This window comes from Sorex fumeus, unplaced genomic scaffold (genome assembly GCF_029834395.1).
Source record: "Sorex fumeus unplaced genomic scaffold, SorFum_2.1 ptg000037l, whole genome shotgun sequence".
Classification (NCBI taxonomy): domain Eukaryota; kingdom Metazoa; phylum Chordata; class Mammalia; order Eulipotyphla; family Soricidae; genus Sorex; species Sorex fumeus.
In genome coordinates this window covers 28,104,611-28,120,119 of record NW_026606094.1, presented here as the reverse complement: position 1 = coordinate 28,120,119, position 15,509 = coordinate 28,104,611, and the positions used below count along the sequence as shown (strand labels likewise).

The following is a 15,509-nucleotide window of genomic DNA, read 5'->3' as shown; positions in this document are numbered from 1 at the left end:
ATTATTCTGCCCCTTGTAAATCATTTTAAAGTCAAGGTGAGGATGTCCTCAGAGCAGGAAACTTACTCTATTTTATACCTACAACCTTCTTGTTACCAAACAAACCATATTGAAAATGAAGCAGCATTACACAGACACTGTGTTTGACTAACTGATCCGACCTAAAGTTTGCTATGTCGTTTAGAGCAGCGGGAAGTGAGCACTGTGAGAGAAATCAATAGCCAGTGCTGAACCAGGGACCCAGGAGACCTGTTTGTCCTGATGAACTGACATCTTTGATCGTCAGTTCAAAGGTGGACAATGTTTATTTCCCATTTCACTTCTAGGTGCTGCCTGTGAGCTTCCAGTCTCTCAGCAACAAAGGCATGTGGCACCAATTTACAGATGGAGAATAACAGCTAGTGAAAGAATATGTAATTGCTGTTGTTGATGAAAATGATACATTTGTAAGGATACAAATTTAATTCCTTATCTCCACCTCAGGTATTTCCTATTACATTTATCTATTTTCTCTCTAATAGTTTGAAGAACGTTTATCTTAATGAACACATTTTCAATCAATGGGTCCATAAACAGAACAGAGAGCGTATCCAAGCTATTGTATTTTTCAGTTTCCCAAAATAAGAGTTATGTGATAATGAGCTATCCATGTTAACAAAATGATTCACCACCATGATTCATTTTGGGGGAAGCTAGAGGCTTTGGACAAAGAATTTACTGTGTTCTTAGCTTTTCTTCTGTTGTGTTTTCAGTTATAATCATTGAGGGAGAGGCTGAAGGAAGGTATTAGGACATTTTGTCTCAGGTCTACCCGTGGTGTCCCGAGATTAGCTCTCACACAGAGTAGTTCCAGCAGGTGTGATTTGAAGCAAGTGTGAGTTTTTGTCCATCAGTAGAATCCATAGTTTATTAATTTTCAATATATACATACAATCAATGAAAAATACCACTTTTTAAAGCACTAATAAGAACTAGAACTTATTTATGAAACTTATCCTAGAACTTATCCCAGAAGAATAAAATTTGTTCATGATATACCTACCCATAACAAAGTAAAATCTCAGGTTCCCATAACCGGTCGTGTCCATGTATGGAGTGCACAATTTCCTCTCTCCGTCTTTGAGGAAGACCATGGATAAGCCCGATTCTACTGTTCCACATTCTGTACCAATGACAGCTCCCAAGATGTCCCACCTTATATAAAAAAAAGCAAACATTGAAGAGTCAAAATCTTAAGTCAAAGTTATAAAGAGCATAAAAATTTGTTTTTAATGAATAATGTTTACTTATTCTGAAATAAAATGTGATATCAGACATTTTAGATACATTTTAAATATTTTTATTAAAAGATCTTTTAAATACATTTGATTCACAAATGGTTTTTATCTGGTTTTTCCCAGAGAGATAAATATTTAATCAGTATTATGAATAGCTTGCCTATAACATAATAGTCTATTTCTGGCGTATTTACAATTGAGGTGAGGAATCAAATCTAAAGTAAGGGAATAGTGAACAATGTAATTTCATAACTACTCTTATTTGCCATACAGAAAATAATCACCAATGAAAACAATAAAAATTTGTAAGAGTCTAGCAAGTTTTGAAAAGAGAAATGGGAATTTATATTAGGAGTTATCAAGTAGGTATTTGAATGTATGGAAGTGAATAAAAATATTTAATACTTTAAAATCCCTACTCATCTTTATTATTTATTTCTGGATATATCTAACCTAGTCAGTGCTATTTGTACAACTAGCTTCTTAGAGATGGTGGAAACTAGAACACACAGGGAAAAGGCTTGCCTAATGCAAACTGCCCCTTTCATCCACTTAAGAGTTTTCATTTGTCAGTTTGCTATTATTTTCATAGTTACAGTTCTAAACTGGTTAGGTTATATTGAATAATTCCAGTTTATCTGCAACCAAAATGTGTAAGAAATGGCTATTCTATTTTGCATGTTAATAGGTTGTATTAATTTTTCAAGGAAAATAGTAAGTTTTGGAAGTAGCTCTTCATGTATCAAACCACCATAAATTAATCAAAAACCTCTCTTGACTCATACAAGACAATTTCACACTGGTTCAATAGCTTTTCGCTTGCTCCATTTATCCCAATTAAACCACTCAGCCTACTGATCCACAAAGCAAGTTAAAGTTATAAATGATGCACATGATGACTCCTCTTAGGAATCTATCTGACTTAAGAGTATATTACAAATGAAAATTTAAATTGATAAAGAATTGAAATGGACTAAAAGAACCTTCTATTCAAGTATCAAATAAGATTAGTAGTCCCTCCTAATCATTAACTGTAAAAAGTAATATTTAAAACAATAATTACACAACCTCTTGTCAGAGCTGTGTGTGATATCACCCAGACAGTATATTTATTTTCAATCTTTAGTATCCGACACATTCAATTTTATTTCACATTGGTATTTCTTTTCCTGACTATGTTAGATAATACAAAAGTGATGTTATTTTTCTTTAGAAACTTATTTACAAACAAGTGAAACAGAAAACATATCCTTTGAAGAAAAAAGGAATGGATATTTTGAAAATCATTTTAGGGAATTCTCACTGTTCTGAACAAATATAGCTTGAACTATGAAAAAATCAGTAAGAGCCGGTTACAGTAAGAACTCATTCTTTCATTAATTTGTACAAGCAGTGGCTCCAGTATGGTTGGATTCCTGAGGAGATCCAGAGCATCATCAAGTGCTGAGGGTCCTCAGGGAAGGATTTTGATCTGTTCAGGCATTAGTGGCTTCATCAGTAAGGGTGAGAGTTAATTATTTTTCAGTTATGAAAATGATATTTCCCCTAATTCCCAATATGACAATTACTTGAAATAAAATAATAGTCAAATCATTGGCATCAGCAGGGTATGATGTCCTCAAAGGTCAACAAATCTTTGAGGTTCTGTATAGATTTAGCAGTATTGAGCCTAATTGATGACATGGGCTGCAATTTTCCTATGGTTTACATTATGATTTTTTTTTCCTCAAGGAAATTCAGTTCTCTGTATATCACATTTGAAGGGATTTCTGCTTTGGGGGAGAGTCAGCCACACAAAGCAATTTATATTTATTCTTTGATGGTACTTCTTTTGAAAAATGCCCGTGTAGTGTTTATTATAAACACAGTGATATCTATTATTTACTACAGAGGTGGGGGGTCAAGTTGAAACATAAAAGTTACATAATCAATAAACCATCTCCTATGACTCCTTTATTCCTTAGATAACAAGGTTATAATAATATTTAACTCATGAATTAATATTATGATCTCCTGCCTTTTGTGACAAGAGAAATTTTAAACCATTTTTATTGACATACCAGGATTTACAATAATGTTAATTATATCTTTCATGCACACTTATTATGCCAATACCACTCCCCTCACCAGAGAACCTGCATCCCCCTACCAGTCCCAAGGACCCTTCCCAGACATCCTCCCCTTTAACTTTTCTCTTCCTTTTCCTCTCTCTTCTCTATTATCTCTTTTAGTTTTCAGCCACATCTCGTTGTGCTCAGGGCTTCCTCCTGGCTCTGTGCTCAGAGATGACTCCTGGTGGTGGGCCAGGGGACAATATGTGGTGCTGAGAACAGAACCTGGTTCAGCTGTGTACAAGGCAAGCTGTACTATATCTTCAGTCACTGAAATATTATTTAAAACAAAAGCAACTTAAAGAATTCTCTTAGAAGAAAAGCTGATGCTCCTACCAGTAGTTTTGGAACAATTCGAGAATAAACTTGTTTTAATAAGTGCATACTTAAAAGTGAACTTTAAGAATGATATAAGAGAACAGAAGTCAAAAGTTCCCACCAAAAATATAAACACGTGAATGTGAGGTAATGGATGTGTTAATGAGCTAGATAGGAGGAATCTTTTACAAGTATGTGTGTATCAACTCATCACATTGTGCATGTTAAATATCTCAAAAACTTTAATGTAATTAAAACCCAACAAAGCAGAAACTTAGCATAACTTCATAAGACTTTTTAAAATGTTACATATTCCTTTAAGTACTAGAAATTTGTCAGTAACTATCAGAATAAAATATTACTGATTTTTCTTTTAGGAATCTATCATTCAAAAACTGATAATCATACAAAAATATTTATTTTAATGTATTTTCTATATCATTGGAGACTTAATAGATAAACTGGTACATAACCCTTTTGAAATAATGATCCATACTTACTAACTAAAAGATATTCATTGCATGCTGTTTCTTTTTAAAAAAAATCAAGCTATAGAGCAGCTGATAAAAAATAAAAATACAATTATTTTTCTTTGTCTTTATAGTTTTGTAAAACTTCTGAATCAATTTATGTCTAAATATGCTACTTTTAACAGAGAGAAATGGGATTAGCACAGGGGGGTCTTTTAGTTTTAATTTCACACATCTGCTTTGAAATAAGGAAAAAGCTTTCAAGAAAAATGAAGGAAAAAAAGCATTCAATATACATACAGGCAACAAAGATAAGATAGTTTAATCAGATTTTCTCTACTAATATTGGCAATAAAGGCTCAAAAGTTAATGATGAATTTTACACTATCTATAAAAGTAGTTTTTATTATATCTTCTAGAATAGATTAAATTATCGAAAGTTGGAAACTTTAGGTATGAACCTACCAGATAGTCCATACCTGGTAAAATACAGAATAAAGCCTCGCTATAAGGTTCCACATTTACCAATTTCATAATTTTTTTTTAATCTACTATAAATTCTCTGAGGTTGTATAAATTCATTACATCCATAAGGCCTCTATTTGGGAGGAATTCTGATATTTAATAAGGATGTGCCATCAGTAAAGACCCTTCCACATTCATTTATATTCATGAGGCTTCTCTCCATTATGACTCCTGTGATGTCTAGCAAGGTCTGTCCTTTTACTGAAGACTTTTCCACTGCTATTGCTTTCACAGACTTTCCCTGCTAGCCTGACAGATTGGGTTGCTGTTTGAAGGCTTCCTGAATACACTGACTTTCAGGAATTTCTTCTTTGATTGGCTCCCTGGTATTTCACTCAAATTAAATTTTGTTTCAGGGTTTTAAGACATGCACTAAGTTTATTGTTGGAGTAACATTAGTTTAAAAAATTATAGATTCAGAATGGTAAAAAAAAGCACACAGCTTTCACAACAATCACACAGAAATAGCACCTAGGCTGGAGGATATTTAGAGAAAATAATATATTTTCTGGGACAGTACAGAATCTAAATATGTTAGTCTCCTTTTCTATCCCTGCAAAACCTTGTACTACTGCTGTTTTAAAATAAATCAAGTGGCAATTCAGAAGAATTTATAAATCGTAATCAGTATTTCTAATTTTTTAGACTAGAATTAACAGAGCAGCAATCTTGAAGAAGTTTTAGTACAATAGGTAGTGTTAATGTAAATAATCATCCAGCAAAGGAATACTGAGTGAAAAAGAGGTTATAATTTATCTATGGCTTTTTTGTACTGTTTAAATATTTCTCTAAAATCAATCTGGTTCATAAATTTATTAAATATGCTATCTAATGTTTGAGGTTTTCTTTTTATAGAAATAAATGTCTATTTTTTAAAAAAAATCCCATTTGATATAACATTAACTCAGACTGCCAATTTATAATTCATTTACTTTGAGTTATATATTTAAATAAACTACCTTCTTTAACTTTATAATTATTTGATGAAAAGCATTCTAAATAAGAGACAACATAATTTTTCTGGATAAAACACAGGAAGAAATTATTAAAAATAAGTTCAAATGATTCTGAATAGTTAAAAAATTAAATCTTCTTATGATTATTATTTTGTATTTTAAGTCACACCAAGCAGTGTTCAGGGCTTACTCCCAGCTCTGAGCTCAGTGATCTTTCCTGGTGGGCATAATATCAGGTGCTGGGGATTGAATCTGGCTCAGCTCTGTGCAAGACAGTTGCCAAATGAGATATACTATCTTTCCAGTCTCCTTAATTTCAATTTTTTTTCCTTTTTGGGTCATGCCTGGCGCTGCACAGTGGTTACTCCTGGCTCTGCACTCAGGAATTACTTCTGGTGGTGCTCGGGGGACCATATGGGATGCTGGGAATCGAACCCAGGTAGACCGCGTGCAAGGCAAACGCCCTACCCACTGTGCTATTGCTCCAGCCCCTATCTTAATTTTTAAAGAAAAGCCTCCTTGTTTTAAAACATTATGAAAAACATTGTTTAAAACATTGTTTTGAAACAATGTTTAGAAAACAACATGAAATTGTTTTTATTTGAAATTATACTGTCTTTTTCTTGGCTTTATTTCACTGAAGAGTATGAAATTTTAAGAAAAAAAAGACATTCTGAGTGAGTTGTGGGTATGGCTCAATTTGTAGGCAGGCCCTTTAAACACAGAACAAATGCTTTGTATTTGGATTTCCTTATAAGTAAATCATAATAGAGATGACATGGTGGCTGACTTAGGAATCCATTATGTGTACTCACTTTTTTCCCTTCATAATCTTGATTGTGTTATTTAAAAAACATTTCCTGGGGGGCCAAAGACATAGGACAGCATGTAGGGTGCATGCCTTACACACAGCTGACAAGATTCAATCCTTGGCATCCCATATGGTCCTAAGGCCTTTAACAGGTGGTCTCTGAGCACAGAGCCAGGACTAAACCCCGAGGGGCACTGGGTGTGGCCCAAGCCCCCTTTCCCCCTAAAAAAAAAAAGTCAAAATAAAAAAGCCCTGAAACATAATTTCTTGAAAGAGCTTCCTCGAAAAAAATATACAAAAATGTATCATAATAGTATGTGGACAGTGATATAAGAGGAATTTTCAAGTCCTAAAATAAGGGAACTAGAAACATCAGAGGCCACTTGCTCCGTTAAGTTGTAAAAGTCAGTCAAGGAGCTGGAGAGAGTACAGTGGTTAGGGCACTTGCCTTGAACATGGCTGACCTGGGTTTGATCCCTGGTACCACATAATGGTCCCTGAGTCTTACATGAGCACAGAGTCATGAGTAATCTTTGAGAATTGCCAAGTGTGTTCCAAATGAAAAAAAGAAAGAAAAAGAAGTTAGCAAAGCCAAAGGACAGAGATGGGAAAGAAGCTAGGATCAAAGGATTACTTCCATCTGAAACCCTTTACATCTTTCCTACTTCTTGCATGGGTCTTGGAATATTGCCACATATAGGGAGAATTTGTCACTATTTTTTTTTAATTGGAGGAAGACTTCATGGAATTGATGGCTGTGGCCTGGGAGAAAAACACATGCATACAGTCATTCTAAAGAACAACAGAAAATAATTTTAAAGTTAAAAAAACTGTTTTAATTTTTTCTATTTTTTTAATTTTTTTGTATTTTGATAACAACATTTCTATTACTGAAAACTGGAAGGAAATATGAGAAGAAAAAAATACCATAATCCAGACTAGTCCTGAGATAAGCACGATGAATATATTGATTTATCTGTTGTAATATTTTACATGAATACACAGAAATAGTTGGGATAATATTATATATGGAGTTTTATGGGCTGGAGCAATAAATAGCACAGCGGTAGGGCGTTTGCCTTGCAGCCAACATGGCCGACGCGAGTTCGATTCCTCTGCCCCTCTCGGAGAGCCCGGCAAGCTACCGAGAGTATCTCGCCCGCACGGCAGAGCCTGGCAAGCTCCCCGTGACCTATTCGATATGCCAAACACAGTAACAACAAAGTCTCCAATGAAGACGTTACTGGGCCCGCTCGAGCAAATCGATGAACGAGAGGACAGTGACAGTGACAGTGATGGAGTTTTATATTTTATCATCTTCATTTCTCTTAGTCATGTAAACAGTTTATCAGGTTAGAATTCTTTAAAAACAGGCCAAATATTATTTTGTTATCTAGATGTCAAACTACACAGAATCATTAATTTATGGTTAGATTTCAAATACAGCAATAAACTATTATATTGGCTAGTTAACGTTTTGGGCCAGAGGAACCGAATTCTTAGTTTTTCCCTGGATGGGGTGTGTCATAACACAAACTCTTGTGTTAAATGCCAGAGCTGTTTGTCCTTGACATGAATGTCCAGCTTCAGCACTGCTCTGTGGACAGGGTCTATCACATGAATTTATTGAGAAAGAACAGAAAACAAAGGTATGTAGAAGGAGTGGGTATCTGAGCTCTGCCAGGACAGTAACTTCCTCTGATACCTTCCACAGAAAACTCCCATCACTGCTAAATGTTTTGCCAAGTTGCCAAGAATTTACTGACTTTGAAGGATTCAGATTTTCTTTTCTTTTTCCCACCCTGTGACTTCAGTAAATAAGGTTCTCTCTTGGACAGGGAACAAACTGATGGATTCTGGATGCTCATATGGACAGCTGGTTTGGATGGGGAAGAGGGCAATATAGGAAGCAGCTCAGGAATCACTATGCCAAGAGCAAAGATGGTTTGTCAATGTGCTGCCAATTAGTGGAAGGTTTAGAATTGCTATGAAGGACTTCCAGAACGATTATAGCAAACCCAGTCATATGGAGCTTCTTTTCTAATACCTGAAAACTAGCTCTTGATATTTGAAAGTATAAAAGCAATTTCTGAAATATAGAGAAATATGAGAGCTGAGATCAAAAGAAAATCACGACAAGAAATAATGTATGTTCTTTAACCACTTGTCACAAATTTATTCTGATCCATTTTAGTTTATTATTTTAGTTTCTGATTTTCAAGTCACCCCCAGGGATGCTCAGGGCTTACTCCTGGCTGCGTTCAAGGATTACTTCTGGAGCAGCTGGGGGACCATATGGGTTGTGGGGATCAAACACAAGTTAGTCTCGTACAAAGCAAGCATCTACCCTTTATGCTATCTGTCTAGTCCTTGTATCCTGATCCATTTTAGAGCTTAATTTTAAAATAGATGTAATCACCATTTTAATTTAAAATTATTTTTATCAATATTATTATCATTCGATATTGTGCTCTCTCTCTCTCTCTCTCCATTGCTGTGATCAATGACTGAGGTCACCAACTTCACTGATAAGTGTCTGATGACCAGCAGGGCTAACTCGGCAGTGCTAGAGAGAGAGGGTATGTGGGACTGGGATTCAAACTCAGGACCTTGCACAAAAATTCTCTGCCAGTTAAGTGATCATTAAAATGTTAGAAAAAACTAAAAACTTTTTCAGAGTTCATAAAGTGCACTTGTGAGCTCAGTGGCTTAAAATGCAAGACCACACATTCAAACCCTGGTGCAGCCCACAAGTGTTGAGGTGATCCTAATAGCTCTGATGTGAGGGGTCCCCAGCAAGACAGGGTCTGGAAGATGATTCAGTGTTTCAGGAGGTGGGGAGGGCAAACATGACGGACTGAGTTTACTCCACAGTACAGCCCATGTACTAACCATGCTGAGCTGTGGAGTAAACTCACAGTGAATCACCCCTGGATCATCTCTCTGAAAAAAAATTATTACAAGCTGTATTAGTAGAAATGAATTCTAAAGGAAGATGAGAAATTTAAGAGAGGAATGAGCAAGAAGAAATGTAAAATTTGAAGTCCAGTCTAAAAAACTATTGGTTAATTAGAACATTAATAAAAATTGGGAATTAAAGCAAAGAAATAATGCAGAAATATGTCTTCTTATGAATATTACATCATATGCAAGATAAACAGAAATACAACATAACATAAGAATGAAGAAAAACGACCAAAGAAAAGGAAAATTTGCTTGCAGTAACTACCTGGTTAACTTTTAATGCTAGGAGAAAACTTTAAATGTAAACATATGTTGCATAATCACCAAATGACTAGGAATCCTCTTGCCACCTGCATTCCATGGTCTCGAGCCATTTCCCCACCCTGAACGGCTGATGCCATGGGCAGATAAAGGAGGAAACCAGGGCCGGCCTGGCTGGTGATCAGTTGCTGTTTATTCCATTCTCCTCATGTAATCTCACTAAGCCCCTCATTCCCAGCTCCTCCTGTTTCTCTTGATAGCTCTCTGTGTGCCCACTAGCCACGTTGGTCTCTCTCTAGTCTCTCACCAACTCCCAGCATTGGGGGTAGCAACCTCACCTAGGTCTGGTAGCACAATCAACAAATCAAAGCCCTTCCTGATTGCATGCAGTCAGGAGATCTGGCTCAAGGGCAAAATACCACCTACAGGTTTTTCTCCTTTCTTTAGTCCAATAACCATTTAAACATTCATCTTAATGCTACTTCTTAATATTACTTATTTTGTAAGAGATACACTAAGCTCGTAGGGTGGCTCTCCTGGGGAAAACATGCTATAGATCCCAGATTACAGTGCTCAGGCCACATTAAACTTTCCTAACCCTAGCAGGGTCCTAATCTAGTTGTTACTTTTTGGATCATGACAGAATTTGTTCATGACCATGCTCTTAACTTATAGTTAAGTATTATGGCCCTTGGCCTGGCCCATTTCGATGACAGGGTAGCTCAGAGCTAGCCCTGGGTCCATCCAGTCCCTCCTCAGGACCCAGCTTTTGGGGTGGTAGGAAGTAAGGACAATTGAGGCTTAAACCAAGAAAACAGATGCCCAGGAGTGAATATTATTCAGGGTCAATTAACTCCCTAGTTACAAAAGCATAGCATTAACTGTCTTACTGTGTCTATACAAAAGAGACATTGCTCTGAATTAACTATGCAAAGGATATAAGGAGAAGAGAAAAGTAATATTTATAAGCTAACAGGGTCTGATTAGGAGATAAAGGTTATTGACTGGTTGGGGAAGCAGAGCACAAAGAAAGAAGTTACAGCTAAACACAGAGGAATGGGAGTGCCTCAGGAGCACTGTGAATGGGTGCAACCCCATAAACCTAAACTCCTTGTGGCAAGGCAGAAAGAACAAACCAATGTTATCCTACATATGTGTTGAAAAATTATATAAGGTGTAGGATAACATTGCTTTGTCCTTTCTCCCTTGCTACAGGAGCTTAGGTTTATCAGGTTACACCCATCACAGTGCTCCCAGGTCACTCCCGTTCCTTCGTTTATCTGTAACCACTTCTCTCTGTTCTCCTCCCCAACCAGTTAATCAGCTTTTTCCCCTAATCAGGATCTGTTAGTTTGTAAGGTCAGATCCTTCTAGGATACTGAAATTGTACTGTAAGTTAATATTGCCTTTCTCCTCTCCTTATCTTATGAATAGTTTACTTTAATGCCATATCCTTTTTTGTATAGATACAGGAAGACCATTAATATTATGCTTTGTAACTTAGGATTTAATTGACTTTGAATATTATTCACTCCCAGGCATCTGCTTTCTCAACTTAAGCCTCAGTTGGCCTTGGTTCCTAACAACCCAAAAGCAGGGACCCGACAAGGGACTGAATGGACCCAGGGCAAGCAGTGAGCTACGCTGGCATCGAAATGGGCCAAGCCAAAGTGCCACAATTCTTAACTATAAATTAAGAGCTTTATCATAGACAAATGCTATCATGATCCAGAAGTAACGATGAGACTAAGACCCTGCTAGGGATAGGAAAGACTGTCTGGCCTGAGCACTGTGGTCTGAGATCAAGATGGCCCTAGGAGAGTAATCCTATAAGTTTAAGGTATTTCTTACTGTATCCATACAAAATGATTTATATTATGTATGCTTGTATGTTTGTTGGACAAGGAGAGGAGAAACACACCCAGGGGATTCCGTTCTAGGATGGGTCATCCTGCTGAGAGAGTATCTGTCCTAGAAGCAGCTTTCCCCGAGAGAAAGAATTCTACCCCTACTGATTGTGATCACGCCTATGTGTAATTGTTACCCCAACCCCTCAGGCTTTGGGATTTAAGGCTTTGGGATGTAAGAGTGGGCTGGGGGATCAGGATCCAGACTGCAGAAGGAGGAGGAAAAATGGGATCCAGATTCCAGAGCCAAGAGAATGAAGGGGGGATTGAGAAGGAGAATGAAGTAGCATTGGAGAGGCAAAGGAGATAGACAGGAGTGGATGGAGAGAGGATTGGAATAAACTGCAACTAAGACCAACCAGCCTGGCCCTCCTTTCCTTCCTTCGCCTGCCCATGGCCACCGACCTCCTAGGGTCGGGGAAACGGCGTGAGACTACCAAACAAGTGTGGCAGGAGAGATAGAGCCACCGCTGCTGCTGTCTTTTTTGAGTTTACACAATAAGACACTCAGATAACAGCACAGAGGATTTACTCAGTCTAATCAGGAAAACGAACAAGACTAAACAATGAAAGATGCAGTAAATAGAAAACACAGCATAGACATAAACTCATTAAAACATATCAGTAACGCAATCAATTCAATCATCCTAGATCATGTTATTACATCTCTATCTGTTATCTTTCCTCAGTTTTGGTGTCAAAATATCACTGCCAGGGGTGGAAGAAGCTCTGGGTGAGGACTATTCCGGGAGTTTCAATCCCTTGAGGTTTCTGCTTACCAGACATTGCCCTGCTGCTTATTCATTGTTCTGTCCTGGGGCAGAAGCCCTGGCTTCAAAGGAAATGTAGTAAAGAATCTGACTTAGTGACCCCCTTCCAGTCCCCAGCATCAGTCTTGATTCTGGAGGCCAGCATCCATCAAGACTAGCTCTGAGACTTTTCTACTGTCTGTTCAATACAAGCTCTAGCTAGAGTTTTCTCCTTCCCTCATATCCCTCCTTCCCTCCTTCTCTCTCTCTCTCTCTCTCTCTCACATCACAGATTCATTTGTTCATTTTCTATACTGTCTAAGCATTTCAGAGGTAGCTGGGAAGCTGGGAAGACTGGAAATTCAACAGTCCAATATTTTGAAGTTTGTGGCATTTATCTTTAACACAAATGCTCTCCTGAAAGTATTGAAGCAAATTAATTTTTTTAAAGAAAAAGAAGTGAATAGTAGAAATATCCAATATTTGTATTTGAGAACAAAAGACATATATATACCTTCCACAGTCTAGCAGTATTCCTCTACAGAGCCCCTTCCCATCTAAAAACAGACTCAGCTAGGTGAGATGTGTGCTAATCAAATGATGTGTTTGTTAAAGTTAAGCCAAAGTTTAGAAAGACTAACATAAATTATCAGTGTATCTGTTAAAGTCTCTTTCTTGCTGAAGTACCAAAAGTATTTCCTTTAGGAACAAAATCTAAAATCCCACTTAAAAAATAAAATGGTCAATGTTTAATTGGGGCTACTTTGTGATAGAAAAGACAAACAGCTCTTTGCATCCTTGTGATTTTAAATCAAATACTTTTGATTCAACTGGAAACTAAAACTTGTTGGGAAAATGAGTCTCAGTAAAAGGTAGAGTGACTTAGTGTCTGTATTCTGTTTCATACTAAAGACTTTGAAGGTATTGTCAGAGAGAACTGCATATTCTCTTTTCCCTCCATAATTCTTTTTGGAGGAAAACATAATTAAGCAACGACACTATTTTATCTATAGCAAATTGTATTTATTTTTTTTAAATGTGACCTTGGTGGGGGGCGGGGGGGGGCAACGAAGAGAAACAGTACAAGTGGGTAGGGCAGTAGCCTGGTATGTGACCAACCTGAATCCAATCACTAGCACCCATATGGTTCCCCCAATCCCTGTCAGTGCAGAGGCAGGATTAAGACCCAAAAAGTGCTGCCACATAATTCCAAAATAAAACCAAACCAAAGCAAAAAAGAATATCCTCAAACATGTAGAATTCACTGAATTTAATTTGTTACTCTTCAATTTAGTGGGGATTTATCATCTATGTATTCTGTTTTAGCAAATGAGTTTATAATGATAAACTGTTTTTGTTGGTGGTGATGACTGAGAGGAAGAATGAGACAAATATTCAGAAAGTTGGCTGAGAAAAACAAAACCTACCAAGAATTTTAAATTTTACTATCAATTCCTAACCTGATTTCTTTGTCAATTCTTACTTTAGGTAAAATGACTTACATTAATTTGAATTTGTCACAAGACATTTTCCCAAAAGCTATGATTAAAACTTACAATAACATTTTTTTCCTAGACGAATAAAGCCCCCCCACACACACCCTCATAGAGTCACCAATATCATTCATTATGGACTGAACTTGCATTTTTATCAGCATCTCAAACACAGAGAACACTAGATTCTTTCATTACTTTAAATGTTTATTATATAATACCAACTTGATAACTGAGCCTCAGATGAAAACTTTAGTTAGGTAATTGGTGTGTGTGGGAATGTGAGACCTGATATCCTAAGGGAGAAGCTGCAAATAAACCTAAGGTGTGGTTGCTAGAATAACTAAACTGCTTTTAGAATTTAGATGAATCTACCAATTAGAGTTGCACAGGTGCCTTTTGTCAAGCACATTATTTTATGCTACTGAAAGAGAAATGCTGACAATACCATGGTCTGAAAGTATAAGCCTGCTATGACCAAAACCCTGATGAATCCTTGGTCCTGAGAAACAACGAGAGTGTCATTAAAACCACTTAAGTCACTGAGTGAGTGAAATCTTCTGTGATGTCCCATATTAACTTTAGGACTTTTTTTCAGGCACAAATAATTTTAGTTCTCTCTCTGTTTTAAAGGATGAATATTTTGGTTCAGCCACAAAATTTTAAAATATCATTAGTGCTCCGTGAAAACAGAATATATGATTTGTTCACTGGATTATACTATTTAGCTATCACTCGCTCTGAACTAATAAACTTATTTTCACACAACACTTTCCTTCTTGCAATATCAAATCATTTCCTCTAAATTTAATTTATTTAGAGGTCTTCTATGTGTCTAAACAAAGTCTCTCCTAACATACTAGTGAAGATTTTAAAATATAAGAAGTTAGGGAAATTTTGAGAGTGAGGACAGATGGATATAAGGCCATAAGTGAAGACTTTTAAGGTGTGTGTGTGTGTGTGTGTGTGTGTGTGTGAGAGAGAGAGAGAGAGAGAGAGAGAGAGAGAGAGACTATTAGAGATTAAACTTGTGTTTCTCTCCCTGCTTCTGTTGAATAGAAGACCTGGGTGTCACAGGGACCTAGGATGCAAGGTTCTCTGAGGATGACCCAGAATCACCTCATGAATGGTATTTACTTACAGTGACAAAGGTATGGGGTGGGGGTTCAACAAGTTTCTTACTTTTCAAAATTTGGAACCTCTTCCAAGGCAGTAAAATTCCATAACCAGGAAAGTGGGGTTGAGTTACTGTACTAGATCACTTGGTGAGGAGTGGGGGTGGGGGGGTGGGGGGGTGGGCTTACCCACCTATAGCCAGGACTTACTCCTCACTCTGTGCTCCGGTCACCATAATGTAGTGCCAGGGATTGAATCAGCTTCAGCCTTGTGCAAAGCAAGTTCCTTCAACCCACCCCTGCACTATCTTTCCCATCAAAATTAGTGTTTTGATTCAGAGTTCAGAGCTGGTGACAAATCCCTTATTTCCCGAAGGGAGCTATACAATCTTGTGGTGCACTGTCAAGGTTCTGGACTCCATTAAAGTCTGATGGGAGTGCAATGAGCTCTGTATATTATACAAAAGCTTAGCTCCTGGAGAGGAACAAGAACAGCAAGGTTGTTGGCCCCAAGAAGAAGGCATGCAAACCCCACTGGTAATAGAACTTTAC

The 15,509-nt window shown here is 37.1% G+C and overlaps 1 protein-coding gene across 1 annotated transcript in view; it reads right to left on the bottom strand.

Annotated features, from left to right (window-relative positions):
- RELN (reelin) overlaps positions 1-15,509 on the bottom strand; it is a 511,483-nt gene that overhangs the window by 192,629 nt on the left and 303,345 nt on the right. Inside the window, exon 12 of the mRNA XM_056118569.1 lies at positions 1,043-1,194. Coding sequence (XP_055974544.1) covers positions 1,043-1,194 — 152 coding nt within the window. The remainder of the gene's footprint in view (positions 1-1,042; positions 1,195-15,509) is intronic.